Below are 19,259 nucleotides of genomic sequence, written 5' to 3' on the forward strand. Positions count from 1 at the left end.
AAAAAAAAAAAAAGAAGAAGAATCTGAAATGGGAGAAGAATCTAAAAGAGAAAGGATGCACGTGCGTGTGTCACGGAGTCATTTGGTTTACAGCAGAAATGATCCCAACGCTGCAATTCAGCTCGACTTTAACAAAACTTAAAAAAGTGAATAAAAACCCCGAGATTGAAGTCCCACTCCTCTGTATCACAATGCCAGCTTAATCCCGCCCCCTGGAATTGACCCCCAAATCAACCACAGCACCCCCCCCAAAAAAAAAGGGAAAGGAGAGAAGTGCTGACGTAACACTGATGGACCATGAAGACCTGATGCCACGTGAAAGCTGCCAGTCACAAGAGGCCACACCTTGTATGATTCCATGGATGTGAAATACCCAGAAGAGCCAAGTTCACAGAGCCAGAAAGCAGAGGTCACCAGGGGCTGGGGGCAGGGAGGGCGGAGGGGGGTGGGGACTGGCTGGGAATGGGCGTTTGGGGTCCTGAAAACGTTTTGGGAACAGCAGTGACAGGTGCACAACACTGGCAATCATTAATACCCCGAATCTCCCACTTTAAATATGGCTAAAATGCCAAACTCTATGTTATATATATTTTACCACAATTTTTGTTTGTTTTTTGGGGTCTTTTTTTTTTTTTTTTGCTTTTGCTTTTTGGGGCCATACCTGCGGCATATGCACATTCCCAGGCTAGAGGTCGAATCAGAGCTGTAGCCACCAGCCTACACCACAGCCACAGCAACGCCAGATCCGAGCCCCGTCTGCGACCTACACCACAGCTCACGGCAACGCCGGGTCCTTAAGGATCCTTAACCCACTGAGCGAGGCCAGGGATTGAACCCACAACCTCATGGTTCCTAGTCGGATTCATTAACAGCTGAGCCACAATGGGAACTCCTTTTCCCTTTTTTTTGGCCACCCCTACGGCATATGGAAGTTGCCAGGCCAGGGATCAGATCCGAGCCAGAGCATCAACCTACGAAACAGCTGCAACAATGCTGATCCTTAACCCACTGTGCAGGGCCGGGAATCAAACTGGCGCCTCCACAGAGGCAAGCCGGATCGTTAACCCACTGCACCACAGCGGGAACTCCCACAATTTTTTTTTTTTTTTGAAGTAAAAAAAAACAAAACACTCAACTCTTGGCAGGTTACCTCCTCCCCAAGGCTCATTTCTGAACCATAAACAGATCACCGGGCAGATGAATAGATAAGCACGGAAAACCTCAGGCTGACCCGGGGCTGGGAGGAAGCACCTCGTGATGACGAGGCCACAAAAGTGCGCAGCAGAGGCAAGTCTGAGAGGCAGGCACCCGGGATCGGCTCCCGGCCCGCCCACGCTGCCTGACAGAGGCTGCGTGGCATGTGCCTGTGTCGTGGGAGGTGACTGGGCCCCAGACAAGTGACAGAGACCCCGGCACCTTAACCAGTACACAAGGTGGAGGGAGGCAGGCGGACAAGCAGTCCCCAGATGCCCTGGTCCTGCCACCTGTGAGCTGGTCAGGGTCACCACACATGGTGGCCCCAGGTCAGGCTGCGCGGGGCACCCAGGGCACTGGTCTGCTGACCTCACAACAGCAAGGAGAGTCTGGAGCATCCCAGGGGCCCCGTGTCACCCCGGGCTCTGGACGGGGGAAAGCAGGTTAGAGAGGAAGTCCAGGGCGATGTACTGGGTGTCCACCTGCCTCACTGGTTGTGAAGATGGAGGGGACAGGGCACGAGCCAAGGGGCGAGGGTGGCCCCAGAAGCTGGAAAGGCCGGGAAACAGGTCCCCCCGGGAGCCTCCAGAAGGAGCTCCAGCCCCATGAGCCCTGGGTCAGACCTCTGACATCCAGGTAGTAAGTGTGTCATTTTACTTTTTATATTCTTTTTAGGGCTGCACCTGCAGCATATGGAGGTTCCCAGGCTAGGGGTTGAATCGGAGCTACAGCTGCCGGCCTACACCACAGCCACGGAGACACTAGATCTGAGCCACGCCTGTGACCTACACCACAGCTCACAGCAACACTGCATCCTTAACCCACTGAGCAAGGCCAGGAATTGAACCTGCGTCTTCATGGATACTAGTCGGGTTTGTTATCGCTGAGCCACAATAGCAACTCCGTGAGTGTGTTGGTTTAAACCCCCAGGCTCGCATACTTGCCACCGCAGCCCTAGGAAGCTCACCCGGCACCGGGCCCGGGGAGGCGGAGACACCGGAGCTCCGGCAGCCCTTCCAGCCACACTGACCCAATCCGCCCGCCACCCCAGGGGCCCAGGGCCTGAGGAGCCCAGGGGGAGGCCCGCAGCCACGGTGAGGTGGAGCAGGGCAGGAAGAAACGTCTTCACAACCTCAGCCATCAGACCGCTCTCACCCGCCAGGGAAATCGCACGCCGAGTCCCAAAGCTTTGTGCACCTGCAGGTCAGGTTGGGCCCACAGGCCGCAGGGCTCTACCAGGCTCCTAGGGCAGGCCTCCTCTGCTTCCCCTGGGAAGGAAGCCGAGCCCGGGGCAAGAGGGCAAGACAGGCCACACCTGCACCAGGTGAGCATAAACTGGCAAGCTCTGGGGCAGGGGGGACCAGGACCCTGGCTCGGGGACCCAGGCCAGGCAATAGGCAAGGGCAGTGACAGCCCAGCAGCTGTGATTTTGAGAGTGGGGCCTCGGACGAGTGCCCCGTCTATCAAACAGGAAGGGTAAGTTGTGGGGGGCCCCTGCCCTGCCCGGCCTGGTGCCCCCTCCTACTTTCTTGACAGGTTCCCAAGGACCCAGCTGCCCCAAGCTTAGGCGCAGCCCCACTAGGCCCCGGGGTGCCTGACCGAGCAGGCCAGGGCCAGTCCTGGCCACACCACCGCCCCAGCCTGGGTCTCCACACCTGGGAAACGAGGATGATGGCCCAACCCCCCATCTGTGGGGAGGCCGAGATGACGGGAGCGGCTATCATTATTGTCATTAAATAACAGTTTTCGGATCCGAGAGTCAAAATGTCCCATTTCTGACCTGAGGCCGTGGCTGGTCTTGGAGGCTGATGGGGACCCGGGCTTGCTCTGACCTATGAGAACTGTCCCAATGCTCCCAGGCCAGGACGGTCACTGGGCCCGGCCACCCTGCTGGGAGCCGCAGAAAACGGGCCCCTGTACCAGCTCGCATGCCAGGCAGTTAAGGAGCCGAGTGCACAAGCTCTGCCTGGAGGCCCTTCCCAGACCTCCGCACAGGGCGGAGGAGCCCCAACTAGCCCGCAGGTCCAACAGCCAGGAGCCAGGGCAGAGCTGGACCAAAGGCACCGTCCACTGGGACCCAGGCTGAACATGCCCAAGGGGCACGACTCTGTGGAGGCTTGGAGACAGCAGCCGGGCGGGGGCGCGCACAGGCTGGGAGACCTGCTCAACACTGGCCTTCAGCAGAGACCCCTGGAAAGCCCGGTCCGAGTGGGGCCACCCTGGACGCGCCTGAACAGCGCCGGGGAGCAGGCTGAGGCTGACGCTGAGGCTGCTGGATAAAAACACAGTCTTGGCTCAAGAGAAACAGCAAACATCTAATGTGAAGGCCCGAGCTTCTCGTCCCTGGGGAGGTGGGACTGGGGCCTCCCCCAGGAGCACGGGGACCTCCAGCCATGCAGGCCTACAGAGCCCTGGGCGCAGGCAGGTTTGGGAAAACTGGAGCCTCGGGCTTGGGGGTGTCCAGCTTCTGGGGGCCAAGGAAGGTCACGGAAGGGAACACTGGATGAGCACCTGCGGGACCCGGCAAGGCCGAGGGGCCTCAGCAGGAGCCAGAGCGGCAGGAGGTGAGAAGCGGAGGGGCGCGTGCGGCTGGGGAGGGAGGAGCGGCTGTGGCCTGAGAGGTGGGGGGCGGGAGTTACAGGGAAGGCAAGGGGGGCGCTGGCCTGACGAAGGGGGGCCTCTTCCAGGGGCTCGGGGATGAGGTCAGGGACAGGTGAGCCTCTGGGAATGCTCGAGAAAGACAAGGGCCCCATGATGTGGCCCGGGCCTGACCGGGCTCTGTGCCCCTGTGGGATCTCAGGTGACACTGGCCAGCTCAGGCCTCCAGCACAGACAACAGGAGAGGCTGGGTTAGGACATGCCTCAAGGGCTGTCTGCTCCAGTGGGACAGCCGCCTCTGACCAAAGAGACTCATGCAAATGACTGTCCAGCAGGGGCCTGGGTGGAGCCCTGGGCAGCTGGCCACGAACAACAGCCGTTGCTAGAAGTCACACTGTCCAGGTAGGACACAGAAAGCAGGGGCTGAGGACCAGCGAGGCCAGGGCTGACCCGGCAGGGCAAGGCCCACAGAGCCCAGACTTGACCTCAGCACACGTGGGACTTCTGGCCTGTAGGGCGCGAGCTGGGCACAGGTGGCTGCGGGCCTCCGTGGGCCAGGCCTGGCATCTGACACACACCTAACAGTTAGCCTTGTCCACCTTGCCCAGGAGGGGCCCACCCCCCATCTCAGAGATGGGCAAACAGAGGTCACACCACATGGTGGTTTGCCTCCAGGGTCCACAGAGGTGCCTCGGCTGCTTCCCAGAGGTGGGCTGCGTCATCGGGGCCAAGCGCCCCGAGAAAATCCTGCGTCCCAGTTCCAGAGGAGAGCGGCCGCCTCAGCCCGGCTCTGTCCCAGGGCTGTGTGCCCTGCGGCAAGCCCCTGTCCCTCTCTGGGCCAGCTTCCTCGCTCTCCATCCCTAAGCTGCTGCTCTGCCAGCCCTGGGCCATGAAGGGGTACCTTCCCTGGGGCACGTGGGGAAGCGGGAGGAGGCGGCAGGCCCTGAGGCCTCAGGAGCTTGGCTGCAGAAGGTACAAGAGTCCCATGCTTTCCATGTATTTACCTCCGGGGGGGACTTGCTCATAAAGACGGCGGGGGCAGGGGAGGGGGGCGCTGCTGGGAGACCGGGCGGCAGCCCGACCCAATGCCCCCCATCGATCGCACAGAACCGTCTCCCCGCGGATACCTGGTTATTCCCAGAACCTGTCCTGACAAATTCTGGCCACCAGGCCCTCGCCCTCCAAGGGCAGCAAAGAAGGCACAGAGCCCTGGCACCGGGTGCCCCCTCAGCCTCACCAACAGGCCAGCAGCGAGGTCCCTCTCCCTGGCTTCCAGCAGCAAGGAGCCCGTGGAGCTTCTCCCCGATTCCCCTCTGGATGCTGCGTGTGCCCGGGCCTGGCCCTAGGACTGGATATGCCAACTAGCACCCCAGGGAGGCTCCAGGGGAAGTCCCCGTCACAGCCCTTCCCCACCCAAGTGCTCTCTCATCTCGAACATTCCACGGCATCCATCAGCTCCCTGCTGCTCACCTGTTTCCAGCTCCCGCCTGACCCTGTTCCCACCACAGCGTGCAGCGCCTTCCTCAGCGCCCCCCCCCCCCCGCCCCCGCCCAGCTGGGTAACTCTACCTCTGCTGCTCTAACAAAGGCGCCCAAAGCCTTCTTAATCCCCTCCTTCCTAGCCGGCTTCCCTGCAGCCTGGCCCTGCCACTGCTAAGCCGCCCTCCGCCAGCCCCCTTCGCCCACCTCCTAACCCCAGCTGGTCAGTGTGGGAGGCGCTCTGGGGAGCCGGTTGGACCTGGGAGATGGGGGATATGGCCCCAAGTGCCTTCAGAGCCACCGCACTCTGCCCCTCACCCGCCTCCCGCTCAACCTGCTCTGTTCATTGACAAATATTTGCTGAAGGTCTGGGACGAGCCAGGCCCCAGATCACAGAGGCGGGAGGGGACCCAGGCTGAGCCGGGGTGGGCGGCCCAGTGTGTCCCAACCAGGACGTGCCAAGAGAGGCCACACGCGCAGTCCCGGGACACTCAGCCGAAACCTAAAGGATGAGGATGCAGACAGAAGGATGCGGGCGGGGCTGCAGAGGGCCTGCAGGTGTTCAGAGGGATCTTCAGGGTGAGGGGACAATGACGCTAAAACTGGATCGTTGCCTTTACTAAAAACCACTGCACGGTGCCTTTACAGTGAGCGAATTTTATGGCGTGTAAACCACACCTCATAAAAGCAGGTACAAATTAAAGAATGTGGAGTGTGGATTAAGAGCAGGCAGGGGGAAGGCACGGCAGGGAAGAGGAGAGGAAGGTATGTGGGAACTGGCCGCTGCGCGAGTCACATCCCAGGGACCAGGACAGGCTCGCTTCGGGTCACGGGTAGAGGACAGGGTGGAGCAGAGGCACAGGCCAGCATCACCAGCTTAGAGCCCTGTCCTGACTCTAACCCTAACTGCCTGGCAACCTTGGGCAAGTGGCCCAAGCTCCCAGGGTCCTGCCAAGCATTAAAATGCAAATGTCCATAAAGCCAAAGAAAGGGGAAGAGGAGACAGAGAAGAAAAAGAAAAGGAATGAAAAATATGTTCCGGAGTTCCCGTCGTGGCACAGGGGGAAAAGATCCGCCTAGGAACCATGAGGTTGTGGGTTTGATCCTTGGCCCCGCTCAGTGGGTTAAGGATCTGGCGTTGCCGTGAGCTGTGCTGTAGGTGGCAGATGCGACTCGGACCTGGCATGGCTGTGGCTGTGGTGTAGGCTGGCAGCTGCAGCTCCGATTCGACTCCTAGCCTGGGAACTTCCATAAAAAAAAAAAAACAAACAAACAAAAAATATGTTCCAAGCACATACAAAGGACAGAGGCAGAAAGATTCTTGGGGTGTGTGGCACACGCAGGGTCACTACACATCGTGTGCAGGAGACTCTTCCAGATCCAGGAGAAGGAGCCAGAGATGGGAGTCGAAAATTTGTAGAAGACGACAGACAGTGACATCAAGAAGAAACACTCAGCCTGACTAATCAGCTCAAAAGCGCCAACAAGACGGGCTGTCTCCCTGCCCTCCAGTTGTCAAGGATTAAACCGCAAGCTCCGTGAGGCAGGTGACAGGTCCCCGGCACCGCTGCGGGGGACCCCTTGCTATGGTGGCAGCCCTGGACTGGGGATGCTCAAGCTTTGCCAGGTGCCCGCTGCTTCCCTCAGCCTCGCCGGGAAGCTGTGTGTGCCAGGCGCTGGTGCAGAGGGGCCTGGCCCTGCTCCAGGAGCTCAGAGTTGAGTAACAAGAGTCGGGCGTTTAAAACTGTCACCCCACAAGTCAACGTGGAAGTACAGAGGGAGCAGAGGCCATAGAGCCCAGGTGCACGGTGCCCCACAGGAGAACAGGGATGGAGTAGCGGGGGTTGGGGGGGGTTAGGCTGTGGTGTGGCAACCAGCCCATGCCTGCCACCGGCAAGAACCCACATATGCTCCTTTCTCCCCAACCCCATGGTCACCAGGGCACGTTGGGAGTTTGAAGTTGACCATGATGAAATAGTTACAAAAACTGGCAAGTGCCAATTTGTAAATCAGGACCTTCTGTTGCGCCCAGGGAGTTACTTGGCTGTTTAACGTTTCCCAGCACAGTGTTTCTAAAAAAAGGGACATTTAGGCTGGGACCTGAAGGCTGCATAAGAGTTCGGTAGAGGAAGAGTAGGGGAAAGAATTCAAGCAGAGACAACAACATTTGCAAGCGCCATAAATTAGGGAATGACCAGATGCGGGTGTAGACCACCAAGTGGCTTGAGAACAGGAAGCGAGGACAGGGGGCAGAGCAAGGGGGAGCTAACAGGGCAGAGATGAGATTCTAGGAAGAGAAGCCCTTGGAGGACGCCAGCAGGGGAGGACAAAAGCAGGTCAGGTGGGGTCCTAGGGACCACCTCTGTCTGCGCTGCTCTGCACCCAGGCACCCAGCACCCCTCCCTGCCCACCCAGCTTAGGACCAGAGCACCCCTTTCCAGAAGAGTTGCTTCGCCCTGCCCTTGCCATGCCCCTGCAGTACTGTGGGGCTAGCCCATCACTGCCCACACCGGCCAATCAGAGGACTCACAGCTCTGCAGGAGACTGGCTGGCTCGAGGTGGGGTCGCGCTGCTCTGCTCGGTGGGCAGGAGTTGGGGGAGGCACCTCTTTTCTCTCTGGAATCTCAGAGCTGGGTGGACACAGGCTCCAGCCCCCCACTCCCCCGGCGGCCAATGAGGATAAGGCCGAGCACAGCAGGGTGGTGGAGGGTTGAGGAGAGAATGGACCTGCCCTCCACCCCTGGCACCGGCATCTCTGATTGGGTGAGAACACGCCACAAATCCCCCCACCACCCCAAGCTCCGGCCAGTTCTGTTCTGGATTTCACCACTTGCCACCCCAAGATCCCCAGCGTCGACCGTTCCTAAGCAAATATCGAGTCATACTTCCTTGTTTTCCTTTGATTCTTTTTTTTTTTTTTTTCGGGCCACACCTGCGGCATATGGAGGTCCCCAGGCTAGGTGTTGAATCGGGGTTCAGCTGCCAGCCTACGCCACAGTCACAGCAACATCTGTGACCTACACCAGAGCTCACCACAGCAACGTCGGATCCTTAAGCCACTTCCACTCCTATGGCCACGCCCGGCTCTGAGCTCTGACAGGACCAGAGTCTTGCTGGCTCTGTTCCCCGCCTCGTGGCACAGGGCGCCTCAGCCCTGGCCTGGGAGACCCATCCCCATTCCCCAGGATCTGGAGAGGGACTTTGGTCCTGCCTGAGAAGCGCTGCAGCCAGCTCTCTGCCAGGACTTCCTGGGTTCTGATTCCAAGGTCAGTGTCCCTATTGAGCATCCAGTAGCCACCTAGGAGCTTGGCAGGGTCATGGCAGCCCCCTGGCTGGCATGGAGCACATCTGCACCCAAACACCAACTTGGCCTCTGTGGCCTCTGAGCTGGGAGGCCCTAGGCAAGTCACGTCCCCTCTTGGAGCCCCACTCTGGGGGCTCCTCTGCAAAGAGACGTTGATGGTTACAACCAGGATTTCCCGGGCTGGGAACATGGCATCAGCTGGAGGATAACGGAGCCGGAGAGGCGTCCCTGCCTTGGGGAGGACTGGGCCTGACCACAGGAAGGAACCACTGTCATCCCAGCAAACACTTGCAGAGGCCCGGCGACACAGCGCCCACCTCATTTCGTCTGCACACGAGGCCATAGGAAAGCACTACGAGGGATGCTTTAACTCAATCGCACCTGCATTTCCTCCGCTTCCCACTCACCTGCCCCGGATCACGTGGCTCACGAGCGGGTGTTGGCCTTGCTAGAGATCAGCTGCTCAGCCAAGGTCTAGACCCACGCAACCTGCCCCAGAGAGCTAAGAACCCAAGGGGCTGAAACCGGGGAGGGGGTCCCCACGGGAGGGAGACCTGACAAGAGCGAGCCAGGGGGGCAGAGCACCGAGGAAGGACATCCAGGGTGGGGAACAGTGTGTCAGGACCTGGGGCTGGGAACGGCACATTCCAAGTTCATTACTCAAAACTGGCCGCGTGGGGAGGAACCCACAGCACCCAGTGGACAGTGGGAAACTGCAAAGCTCCCTGGAGAGTCGGTCCTTGAGGAGCCCTGCTGTCCCACCCGGCCCCAAGTCACCTCTCTCTTCTCCAAGTCTTCCGGGCTGCCCAGCCACCCTGTCGGGGAGGCTTCCTGGGTGGGTTCCAGGACTGTGGCTTCTCTCTTTAGCCATCCTTCATGTCCTGGAGTGCCGTGTCCTACACTGAGCCCCTTCTCACCCAAGACTGCTTTTTTTTTTTCTTTTTCCGGCTGCACCTGCAGCTTATGGACATTTCCAGGCTAGGAGTGGAATTGGAGCTTCAGCTGCCGCCCATGCCACAGCCATCGCAACAGAATGCCCAATCCAGGCAGCTCCTGTGACCTACACCGCAGCTTGCGGCAACACTGAGTCCTTAACCCACTGCGCAAGGCCAGGGATCGAACCCGCATCCTCATGGGTACTAGTCAGATTCTTAACCCACTGAGCCACAACAGGGACTCCCCCAAGATCTCCTTTTATCTTCACGCCCACTCGCCGGAAAGGACAACTGTGCCCCTTACGCAGGATGGGCAGGTAAGGCTGCAGCCCAGAGTGTTTGGACGCCTCCAGGCAGCTCTGTGGGCCAGGATGTATCTCCCAGCCTTCTCCACTGGGACCAAGTGCCCCCTGAGTCCTGCAAAGGGACAGCCAGGGGGAGGGAGGGGAGCACAGCCCTGCCTCCGACCTGCTGTGCTCTGTGGGGGAGAGAGGGCTGGACTGTCGCCATCACCCCTCTGAGCTGCCAGCAGGAAGTTCACAGATGTAAGGGACAATGGCTGCCTCTGGTGAGGCCACAGACAGTGCCGGGTTATTGCTCACCTCACAGGACAGACGTCACAGACCCACCCAGAGGTCTCCAGACCCTGGACCCCCAGCAACTGTGGGGCGCACTAACCACTCAATGCATCCAGTGTCGAGAGGCTTAAAAGTCAAAGGAGACAGTTCCATAGCCTTGGGGTGGAGCAGCAAGACACCAAAGGGAAAATTCTCAAGAGACACGCCAGATCTATTCAAATGCATTAAAAACAAACAAGCTTCCGTGATTGCAAAGTATGAGACAAAGGGTTTAAAGCCTTTATCACAAAAGAACTCTAACAACCTGCAAGCAAAAGACCAACCCGGGAGAGGAAAAAAAAGAACACATTAAAATGGCCGATTACACATGAAAGCTAATCATCAAATTTAAAAATTGAACTCGCAATGCAAGAGTACTGTTTGGTGGATCCGCCCGGCAAAAGATGAAAAACCCAGGTGTAGGCGAGGCTGGGGGGGACACTGCGATGGCATCTGGAGTGGAGGAGCGTGTCCACCCTGCTGGAAGCCAGGAAGCACAGGGAAGAGGATTTGGTGGCATCTACTAAAAGCTGCTCTGAGGGGTGAGCCCTTTAACCCCAACCGCTGATAAAGGACTATACGCCCTGCGTTTCTGTTCCCCAGAGACTCGCTGGCGGGTTAGAGGGAGCCTGCTGGATGAGGGAATCCTCAGGATGGGTGACCGTGTAGGTAAAAATGACCTCTGGGGACACTAAACGACAGAGAGGAAGGCCGTCGGGTATTAGGCGCTCAAATAAAGAACAGGCTCCTCGGTACAATCTTTGTTTTTAAAAAAGTAGCCTCGCTCGTGGCGCCTTTGCTTCCTTCGAGGCGCTCATTCTGCCCTAAGCTCCGGTAACGAGGGTGGCCCGGGACCCAGGAGCTCTGCGCACACAGGCGCCCGAGGTGCCGGCAGAGGGCAGGTGGCCGCAGAGCCGCCTTTGAGCGCAAGGTTCGCCCCTAGTTCGAGCCCTGGTCCCGGCCCTGGTCGTGGCCGGGATGGCGCAGCTGAGACGCGCTCCCCTGACGGGCGATTTCGGCTCCGGTCCTCAGTCCCAGGAGAGAGGCAGAGACGCGAGGGGAGTTTCAGACCAGAGTTGGGGACCCTTCAGGGCAGCTGGGGGCCGGGGTAGTGACGACCCTACCCTCCCTGGAGCAGAGGTAGGGGAGCGCCTGCTGGGCATCCGGGCCGCTCAGGAGCGACCCCTGGGCTCAAGCTGGCCCACGACGCCAGACGGTCCCGGGGCTGTCCCCACCTGGGGCCCGCGCTCACCAAGCATCTCCTTGCGCCGCTGCGTGTGCGGCTGGTCCGTGTAGACCCACTCGAAGTCGCTGCGGCCCGCGCTGTTGCCCATGGTGGGGCCGGGAGCGCGGCTGGGAGCGGTGCACGGCGGCGCCCCACCTGTCGCTGGCCCGCGCAGCGCCAGGACCAGTTCAGGAGCGCGGGGCGGGGCCTCGGGGAGGGGGCGGGGCCCGGGGCGGGGCCCCGGCCGGTCCCCCGCGCTCCTGAGCCAGTTACCGTGGTTGAAAAATGGGAGTTAGCGCTTGACCCGCAGAGAGTCCCGAACCCCAAGTTGTATGGGGACGCCCCAGGGCCCTCGCCACCGCTGAGCGCCAGTTTTCTCTGTGGCCCAGAGCCACTCTGACTCCTGCCGCCCCGCCCCTCACGGACCAGCCAGTGATGGTGCACGCGGGGTGGGGATGGGGATGGGGGGGGGTGTTGGAGGGTAGAGAGAAAAGGATGCGAAAGTGCCAGGAGACAGATGGGGGCTCAGGAAAGTTTCGCCACAGCGGTTATTTTACCCAGGGGGCAGCTGAGATATTTGCAACTTCGTGGGGGTGAGTCAGCCTCACCTCTGCCTTCAGGGAACTGAAGGGACAGGGACTTCAGGCACGGAAGAGGCCTATTATGACTCACGATGATACGTGCCATGACACAGGTAGGCTCTGGGGCAGCTAGGGTCCGCAAGAGGGTTCTTTTGCATTGGACCTTTAAGTATGAATAGGAGTTCAACAGTTAAAGAAGGGGGAGGGCATTGGTGGTAGAGGGAACAGAAGATGCAAAGGCTCAGACTTGGAAGAATCCAGACAAATTTCAGAATGGAGAGTCCAGTGGGGGGGGGGGCTCCTCATTTTCACCTCCGCAGGGATCCCTCTCATCCTCTTCTGGCTCCTTTGGAGCTTTGGATGCTGGGTGCCTGGAGCTGCCTGGATAGCAGACTGACCTGGCAGCCAAAGGTACCACGAGGCAGGCAGGTGATAATGAAGAACTTCCCTCCAGCCTCCTGCAGGGCTGTGGGCCAGGGCTGTGGTACATCTGGCAGATCTCCCTCAGCCCAGGGCCAGAGGCAGTCCTGGCATGAGCTGGAAAGGAAGGGAACTGTGAATGGGTATCTGCTGGCAGCCAGCTGCCTCCCCTCAACTCAGGTGGGAGGAACTGCCCCACACAGAGGCTGGACTCCCCATCCGACGAGAAGACGTTCAGGGCCTGGGGGTGCCACCTCCCTTTGCACCACCCAGCAGTGTCTCCCAGGAATGGAAAACTCGGTGCTCCCCGGGGCAAAGTGCCCCGTCCCCAGTAGAGGGGCCCTCAGAGGTCATCCCACCAGTGGCCACTTTACTGATGGGTAAACCGAGGCTCAGAGGTGAAGGGGGCTCAGAATAAGCAGCCAAGCTGGGACAGGCCCCTGATCTTTCACTTTAGAAACCCAAAGTCACAGAGTGTCACTCCCGTGTTGCAACGGGTGAGATCTGGATCCCGGCTCTGCCCTCAGGGCCACCACCATACCTGCCAGCTCCCTCCACCCAGGACGGGGATCAGAAAACCACTCAGATTGACCCCAGGGCTCAGCCTGGCCAGTTGAAACCAATGGCTTCATTTTACAGACAAGAAACTTGAGGCCAAAGAGGTGACAAGTCAAAAGACAGAACGGAGAGGTGCTCCTGTTGTGGCGCAGTGGAAACGAATCTGACTAGAACTATGAGGTTGCAGGTTCGATCCCTGGCTTTGCCCAGTGGGGTAAGGATCTGGCATTGCTGTGGCTGTGGTGTAGGTCGGCAGCTGTAGCTCCGATTCAACCCCTAGCCTGGGAACCTCCACATGCCACGGGTGCAGCCCTAAAAAAGACAAAAGACCAAAAAGAAAAAAAAAAAAAAAAGACAGAATGGAGAGAGACCTAGTCGTGGAACAAAAATTCAAGATGCATGACTCCTCATCAGCTGCCAGGTCATCAGCTGCCAGGTCATCTCCAGCTCCCTGAGGTCAGCTCAGACCACAGCTACTCAGCTTCAAAACGATGAACCTGCTCAGAGCACGTGCGCCAGCCACGCCTCGGTGTCCCTGGTCCTAGAAATGAAAGACACTGCCTGTCTGTTTGTAGTGGGGTGTCCTGAGTGGGTTCTGGGCCAGAAAGGGGGCATTAGGTAAAAACTAAGAGAAGCTGCATCAAGTGTGGGCTTTAGTTGATGATAATGTCTTGCTATTGGCTCATCCTTGTAGATTAGATTATAATATTATCACTGTAAGATATTAAAACAAAGGGAATTTGAGTTCCTGCTGTGACCCAACAGGATCAGTGGTGCCTTCAGAGCACTGGGACGCAGGCTCGATCCCTGGCCCGGCACAGTGGGTTAAGGATCCGGCATTGCCCCGGCTGTGGCATAGGCTGAAATTGCAGCTCAGATCTGATCCCTGGCCTGGGAACTCCACAGGCCATGGGGCGGCCAAAAAAGCAAAAAGAAAAAGAAAACAAAGAGGATTGGGTTGGAGACGACATGAACCAGCAATACTATCTTCACCATTTTTCTACAAATCTAAAAATTGATGTTATAAATAAAGTTTGGTTTTTTTGGTGTTCCTGTGGTGGCACAGCAGGTTAAGAATCGGACTGCAGTGGCTTGGGTCTCCTGCGGAAGTTTGGGTTCAATCCCCAGGCCAGTGCAGTGGATTGAAGGATCCAGCGCTGCCATAGCTGCAGCTCAGATTCAGTTCCTGGCCTGAGAATGTTCAAGTACTGCAGATGTGGCCATAAAAGAAAAGGCTATTTTTTTATTTTTTATTTTTTTGTCTTTTGTCTTTTTTGTTGTTGTTGTTGTTGCTATTTCTTGTGCCGCTCCCATGGCATATGGAGGTTCCCAGGCTAGGGGTTGAATCGGAGCTGTAGCCACCGGCCTACGCCAGAGCCACAGCAACGCAGGATCCGAGCCGCGTCTGCAACCTACACCACAGCTCACGGCAACGCCGGATCGTTAACCCACTGAGCAAGGGCAGGGATCGAACCCGCAACCTCATGGTTCCTGGTCGGATTCGTTAACCACTGCGCCACGACGGGAACTCCGAAAAAGTTATTTTTTAAACGAAGTATAAAAATATACAAACAGGAGTTCCCCCTGTGGCACAGTATTAAGAATCTACTGCCGGGAATTCCCATTGTGGCACAGTGGAAATGAATCTGACTAGTGTCCGTGAGGATGCAGGTTCAATCCCTGGCCTTGCTTAGTGCATTAAGGATCTGGCGTTGCTGTGGCTCTGGTGTAAGCCGGCAGCTGTAGCTCTGATTAGACCCTTAGCCTGGGAACCTCCATATGCCGTGGGTTTGGCCCTAAGAGGCAAAAAAAAAAAAAAAAAAGAAAGAAAGAAAGAAAGAATCCAACTGCAATAGCTCAGGTCACCGAGGCGGCACAGGTTCGATCCCTGGCTTGGGGGTTAAAGGATTCAGTGTTGCCACAGCTGCAGGATAGGTCGTAGCTACACCTCAGATTCAATCCCTGGATCAGGTACTTCCAGATGCTATGGGTGCAGCCATGTAAAAATCATATATATACACACTTATGTGTGTATATCACGTATATCATTTTTGTTAAACTACTAACAGTATTAGAAATTTCGTGGATGGAAAACCAGAGGAATTGGACAGGGCCAGCCACTCTTCTGTGCCTCCTGCAAATCCTTCCACAGCCCCTTCCCCTGGGCTGGGCACCAGCCCCAAGAGGAGGCCTCACTGACTTCCAGGGGAGAGGCTTGGTCAGGGTGCTCTTGTGTCTTCAGCTGCCCGTAAGGAGCAGGAAGCACCTGTACCCAGAAACCTGAGCTATAGTATTTGCTGCCCCAGCAGAAAGTCCTCTTCTGCCCCACATTTGCAGAAAACAGGCCAGAATGCATTCCATGCTGCCCCTCCCAGGCCTCCCAAGGCCGGCAGAGTCCAACAGCCCATGACCCAGAGCCAGGCAACATCGGAGGGAAATCACTCCAGAAAGAAAGGCAAACACCCCAAGAATGGGAGGAACTTCACACCTGGGGAAACAGAGCCACCAGAGAAAGCAGAAAACAGAACAGAACTGAAGAATGAAAAGAACATCTCCCAGGAGCCACAAAAGGCTGTTCCAGTCTCTTAAGATAAATAAAGACACACACTGGCGATGGGCAGGTATCAAGTGCTTGTTAAAACAACAGCAACCCTCTGCCGACATGAAAGCACATAAAAGAAGAGAGACCAGGAGGTCAGGGCTAGAATCCCAGCATCCTGCTGATGAGATTTCCAGGGGGAGAGCCAGGATGGAGGGCCATGTGGCTTCCTCCCCTGCCTTGTTCCCCTAGAAGACGTCATCTCCCACTGAAACCAGGACTTCATTGCCTATAAGCCTGAGTCTCCCCACATGAAACCCATTGTCATATCAAGTACTTCTTTATCGCCCGCTCCCTCCTTTAGAGTCGCTCCTCCCTCTAGGCTCACTCCCCACCCACCCCACCCCCAAATCCCTTAATGCCTAGAAGAGTTTCCCGTGCAGCGGATGCCCTTAATGACGAGCTGCTAAATGAAAGAAGGGGATGAATCACATCAAACAAGTAATAAACGAGGAGTCCCCAGAACAGAGGAAAGACAGGTGTCTTCAGACTCCAAAGGCTCAAGGGAGTCAACAGAATAAAAACTTGGCTCAACCACTTTGGCAAGTCCTGCAGCAAAGCCTACTGAAGCTCCACCTCCCTCTGCCTCGTGACGCAGGACTTTTCACACACAATCCAAAGACTTGAAAACAGACGGGTACCCAAGACACAGGCAGGGATGTTCATGGCACCTTTACAGGTAGGAGCCCAATCGCAGAGCCCACCCCCACTCCAACCCCGGGAGGATGGACAGACGTCTCACGGCACATCCACCTGCTGGAACCAGGCATCGCAGTCAAACAGAAGCACTGCAACCTCCACCAGTGCCGTGTGTTACCTGAGCCTTTTTATTTTCTGTCTTTGGGTCGCTTTGACATCTTGGGACATTGCTGACCATAGAGACTGCCCTCCCGGGCTGGCCAGTTAACTGCTAGAGATGGTAAGAGCCTAGCCCGGGAGCGTGCCTTTTGCAGGCAAACTAACCATCCTCGAGCCCCTGGGCCCCACCACCTCCTCTATCTGCTGTGTTCTCAGGGCCGTGTTTCCCTCCGTGATCACCCAGGCCGCGTACCTGACAACCCGAAAGAAATCACTCCCCCTGGCCAGTCCTAAGCCTGCTGGCCCTGCCTCATCCTTCCTTCCTGGAAACCACGGTGAAGGCTCCTGTCCCTCGTTCCCCCCACTCCCTCTGCTCCTCACTGACCGGGTGCTGCCCCGATGCTGGGAATTCCGCTGGCCGGGGCATTCCTGAGTGACAAGGAAACCTACACCAGAAAACAACAGGTGCGGTGCACGGGTGGTGGTGGGGAGGAATCCGGCCTCAGATGCAGGATGAAAAAGACAAGGACATGCGCCTGGCTTATTTTTCTTTTTTTTCTTTTTTGTCTTTTAGCCATTTCTTGGGCCGCTCCCACGGCATATGGAGATTCCCAGGCTAGGGGTCGAATCGGAGCTGTAGCCTCCAGCCTACACCAGAGCAACATGGGATCCGAGCCGCGTCTGCAACCTACACCACAGCTCACGGCAACGCCGGATCATTAACCCACTGAGCAAGGACAGGGATCGAACCCACAACCTCATGGTTCCTAGTCGGATTCGTTAACCACTGAGCCACGACTGAACTCCGAGATCCTTCACTTTAACTTAGCTTCCCTAAGTTTCCCATATTCACGGGACTCGTTGCCCTAAAATATTCCATAGTCGACAAATCTAATACACTGAATAATACATTAAAATTAAGTGTTTGGCATCTACAAATTAGCTTGATAAAAATGGGACCCTACAAACCTCCAGTTAAAACTGTTACTATGACCCAATGTGTTAAAACCATGCCCTTCAGGGAGCAAAGGTTTATATGATATAAAACCTAATTAATGAAGGGTGATTATTCCATTGCTCTGATAAGCAGCCCAACTCTGCCTATTCTGAAACCGGGGAAAAGAAAGGGTGCCCCCTGGTGGGGGCACAACATGCACCCTGTGGTCCAACCATTAAGGCCTCAGACCCAATATCCAGTATTTCTAAAGTCACCAGCTCTACCCAGTTAACAGTGTATATTTGGCGCTTATAGATTTGGGGATATGTGCTATTCAGTGTCTCTTCAGACTGGAGCCTTTCAGCCAGTTTGCCTCCACCTCTAAAAAGGGACACATACACCTTTTCCAGGCCACCTGTGGGGCATTTGTAGCAACACTGTCATCACCCGTTACCTCTGCAGACAAGCCCCTCCCTCCAGCTTCCCAGCAAGACAAGATCTGCCCCGCCCCCTTGGTTACACACAACCCCTGGCATCCTCGCATGGACTTGACCCAGCTTTGTCCCCCGGCAGCATGGCTGCCCCTCAAAACGCACCAATACTGATAAAAAGCAGACAAGAACAATGAACTGTATGGATTTTTTTTTTTTTGGCCATGCCTGCAGCATGTGAAAGTTCCCAGGCCAAGGATCGAACCTGTGCCACAGCAGTGATAATGCTAGATACTAAACCCACTACACCGCCAAGGAAATCCTGGATTTTTTTTTTTTTTTTTTTTTTTAGGTCTGCACCTGCAGCATATGGAAGTCCCCAGGCTAGGAGTCAAATTGGAGGTGCAGCTGCAGGCCTACACCACAGCAATGCCAGATCCAAGCTGCATCTGTGACCTATGAGGCAAGGCCAGGGAATGAACCTGCATCCTCATGGACACCATGTTGGGTTCTTTTTTTTTTTTTTTTGTCTTTTTGCTATTTCTTTGGGCCGCTCCCGAGGCATATGGAGGTTCCCAGGCTAGGGGTTGAATCGGAGCTGTAGCCACTGGCCTACGCCAGAGCCACAGCAACGCGGGATCCGAGCAACGTCTGCAACCTACACCACAGCTCACGGCAACGCCGGATCGTTAACCCACTGAGCAAGGGCAGGGACCGAACCCGCAACCTCATGGTTCCTAGTCGGATTCGTTAACCACTGTGCCACGACGGGAACTCCCATGTTGGGTTCTTAACCCAGAGCCACAACAGGAACTCCAAGATCTCTCTCTCTCTCTTTATTTTTTTATTTTTGCTTCTTAGGGCCACACCCACAGCATATAGAGGTTCCCAGGCTAGGGTTCCAATCGGAGCTACAGCTGCCAGCCTATGCCACAGCCATAGCCACACCAGATCTGAGCCGCGTCTGTGACCCACACCACAGCTCATGGCAACACCAGATCCTTAACCCATTGGGCGAGGCCAGGGATCAAACCCGCAACCTCATGGTTCCTAGTCGGATTCATTTCCGCTGTGCCACAACGGGAACTCCCCTATTTACTTTTTATATTTCTGATGCTCTGACATCTTGAGGCCTTGCCGACACTGAAGAGACTGCTCTTCCCAGGGCCAGCCAGTTCCTAGAGTATTAAACAGAGTGGGATCTTTACCTGCAAACCAACCAACCCAAGCTCATGCACCACAATAACAAAGGTGTGACAATCGTATCACTAGAGTTCAAGACTTAGTACCATACAATGTATCTCTGGAGAAAGAAGAGACACACAGACTGATGAAACAGAACAGAAAGCCCAGAAGCAGACTTGCCCCTGTGGCGTCACAGGATTAGTGACACCACTGCAGCACCAGGATGCAAGTTCAATCCCTGGCCCAGCACAGTAGGTCAAAGCATCAGTGTTGCCACAGCTGCTTAGATCTGATCCCTGGCCTCGGAACTCCATCTGCTGCAGGACAGGGGAAAAAAAAAAAAGAAGAAGAAGAAGAAGAGAGAAAGAAAAAAAAGGCCAGAAATAGACCCTACACAAA

At 56.6% G+C, this 19,259-nt stretch overlaps 1 protein-coding gene across 5 annotated transcripts in view; it reads right to left on the reverse strand.

The window, feature by feature from the left end:
- DEGS2 (delta 4-desaturase, sphingolipid 2) overlaps positions 1-19,259 on the reverse strand; it is a 73,511-nt gene that overhangs the window by 6,687 nt on the left and 47,565 nt on the right. The window contains exon 1 of one of the 5 annotated variants that reach the window (XM_021099701.1): positions 11,379-11,537. The exons of 3 other annotated variants lie outside the window; for them this stretch is intronic. In XM_021099701.1, the coding sequence (XP_020955360.1) occupies positions 11,379-11,460 (82 nt within the window). In that variant the 5' untranslated portion in view covers positions 11,461-11,537. Of the gene's footprint in view, positions 1-7,800; positions 11,348-11,378; positions 11,538-19,259 lie in introns of those variants that run through there. One more of the 5 variants, XM_021099702.1, reaches the window with a different exon arrangement.

Source organism: Sus scrofa, chromosome 7, assembly GCF_000003025.6.
Source record: "Sus scrofa isolate TJ Tabasco breed Duroc chromosome 7, Sscrofa11.1, whole genome shotgun sequence".
NCBI classification, from domain to species: domain Eukaryota; kingdom Metazoa; phylum Chordata; class Mammalia; order Artiodactyla; family Suidae; genus Sus; species Sus scrofa.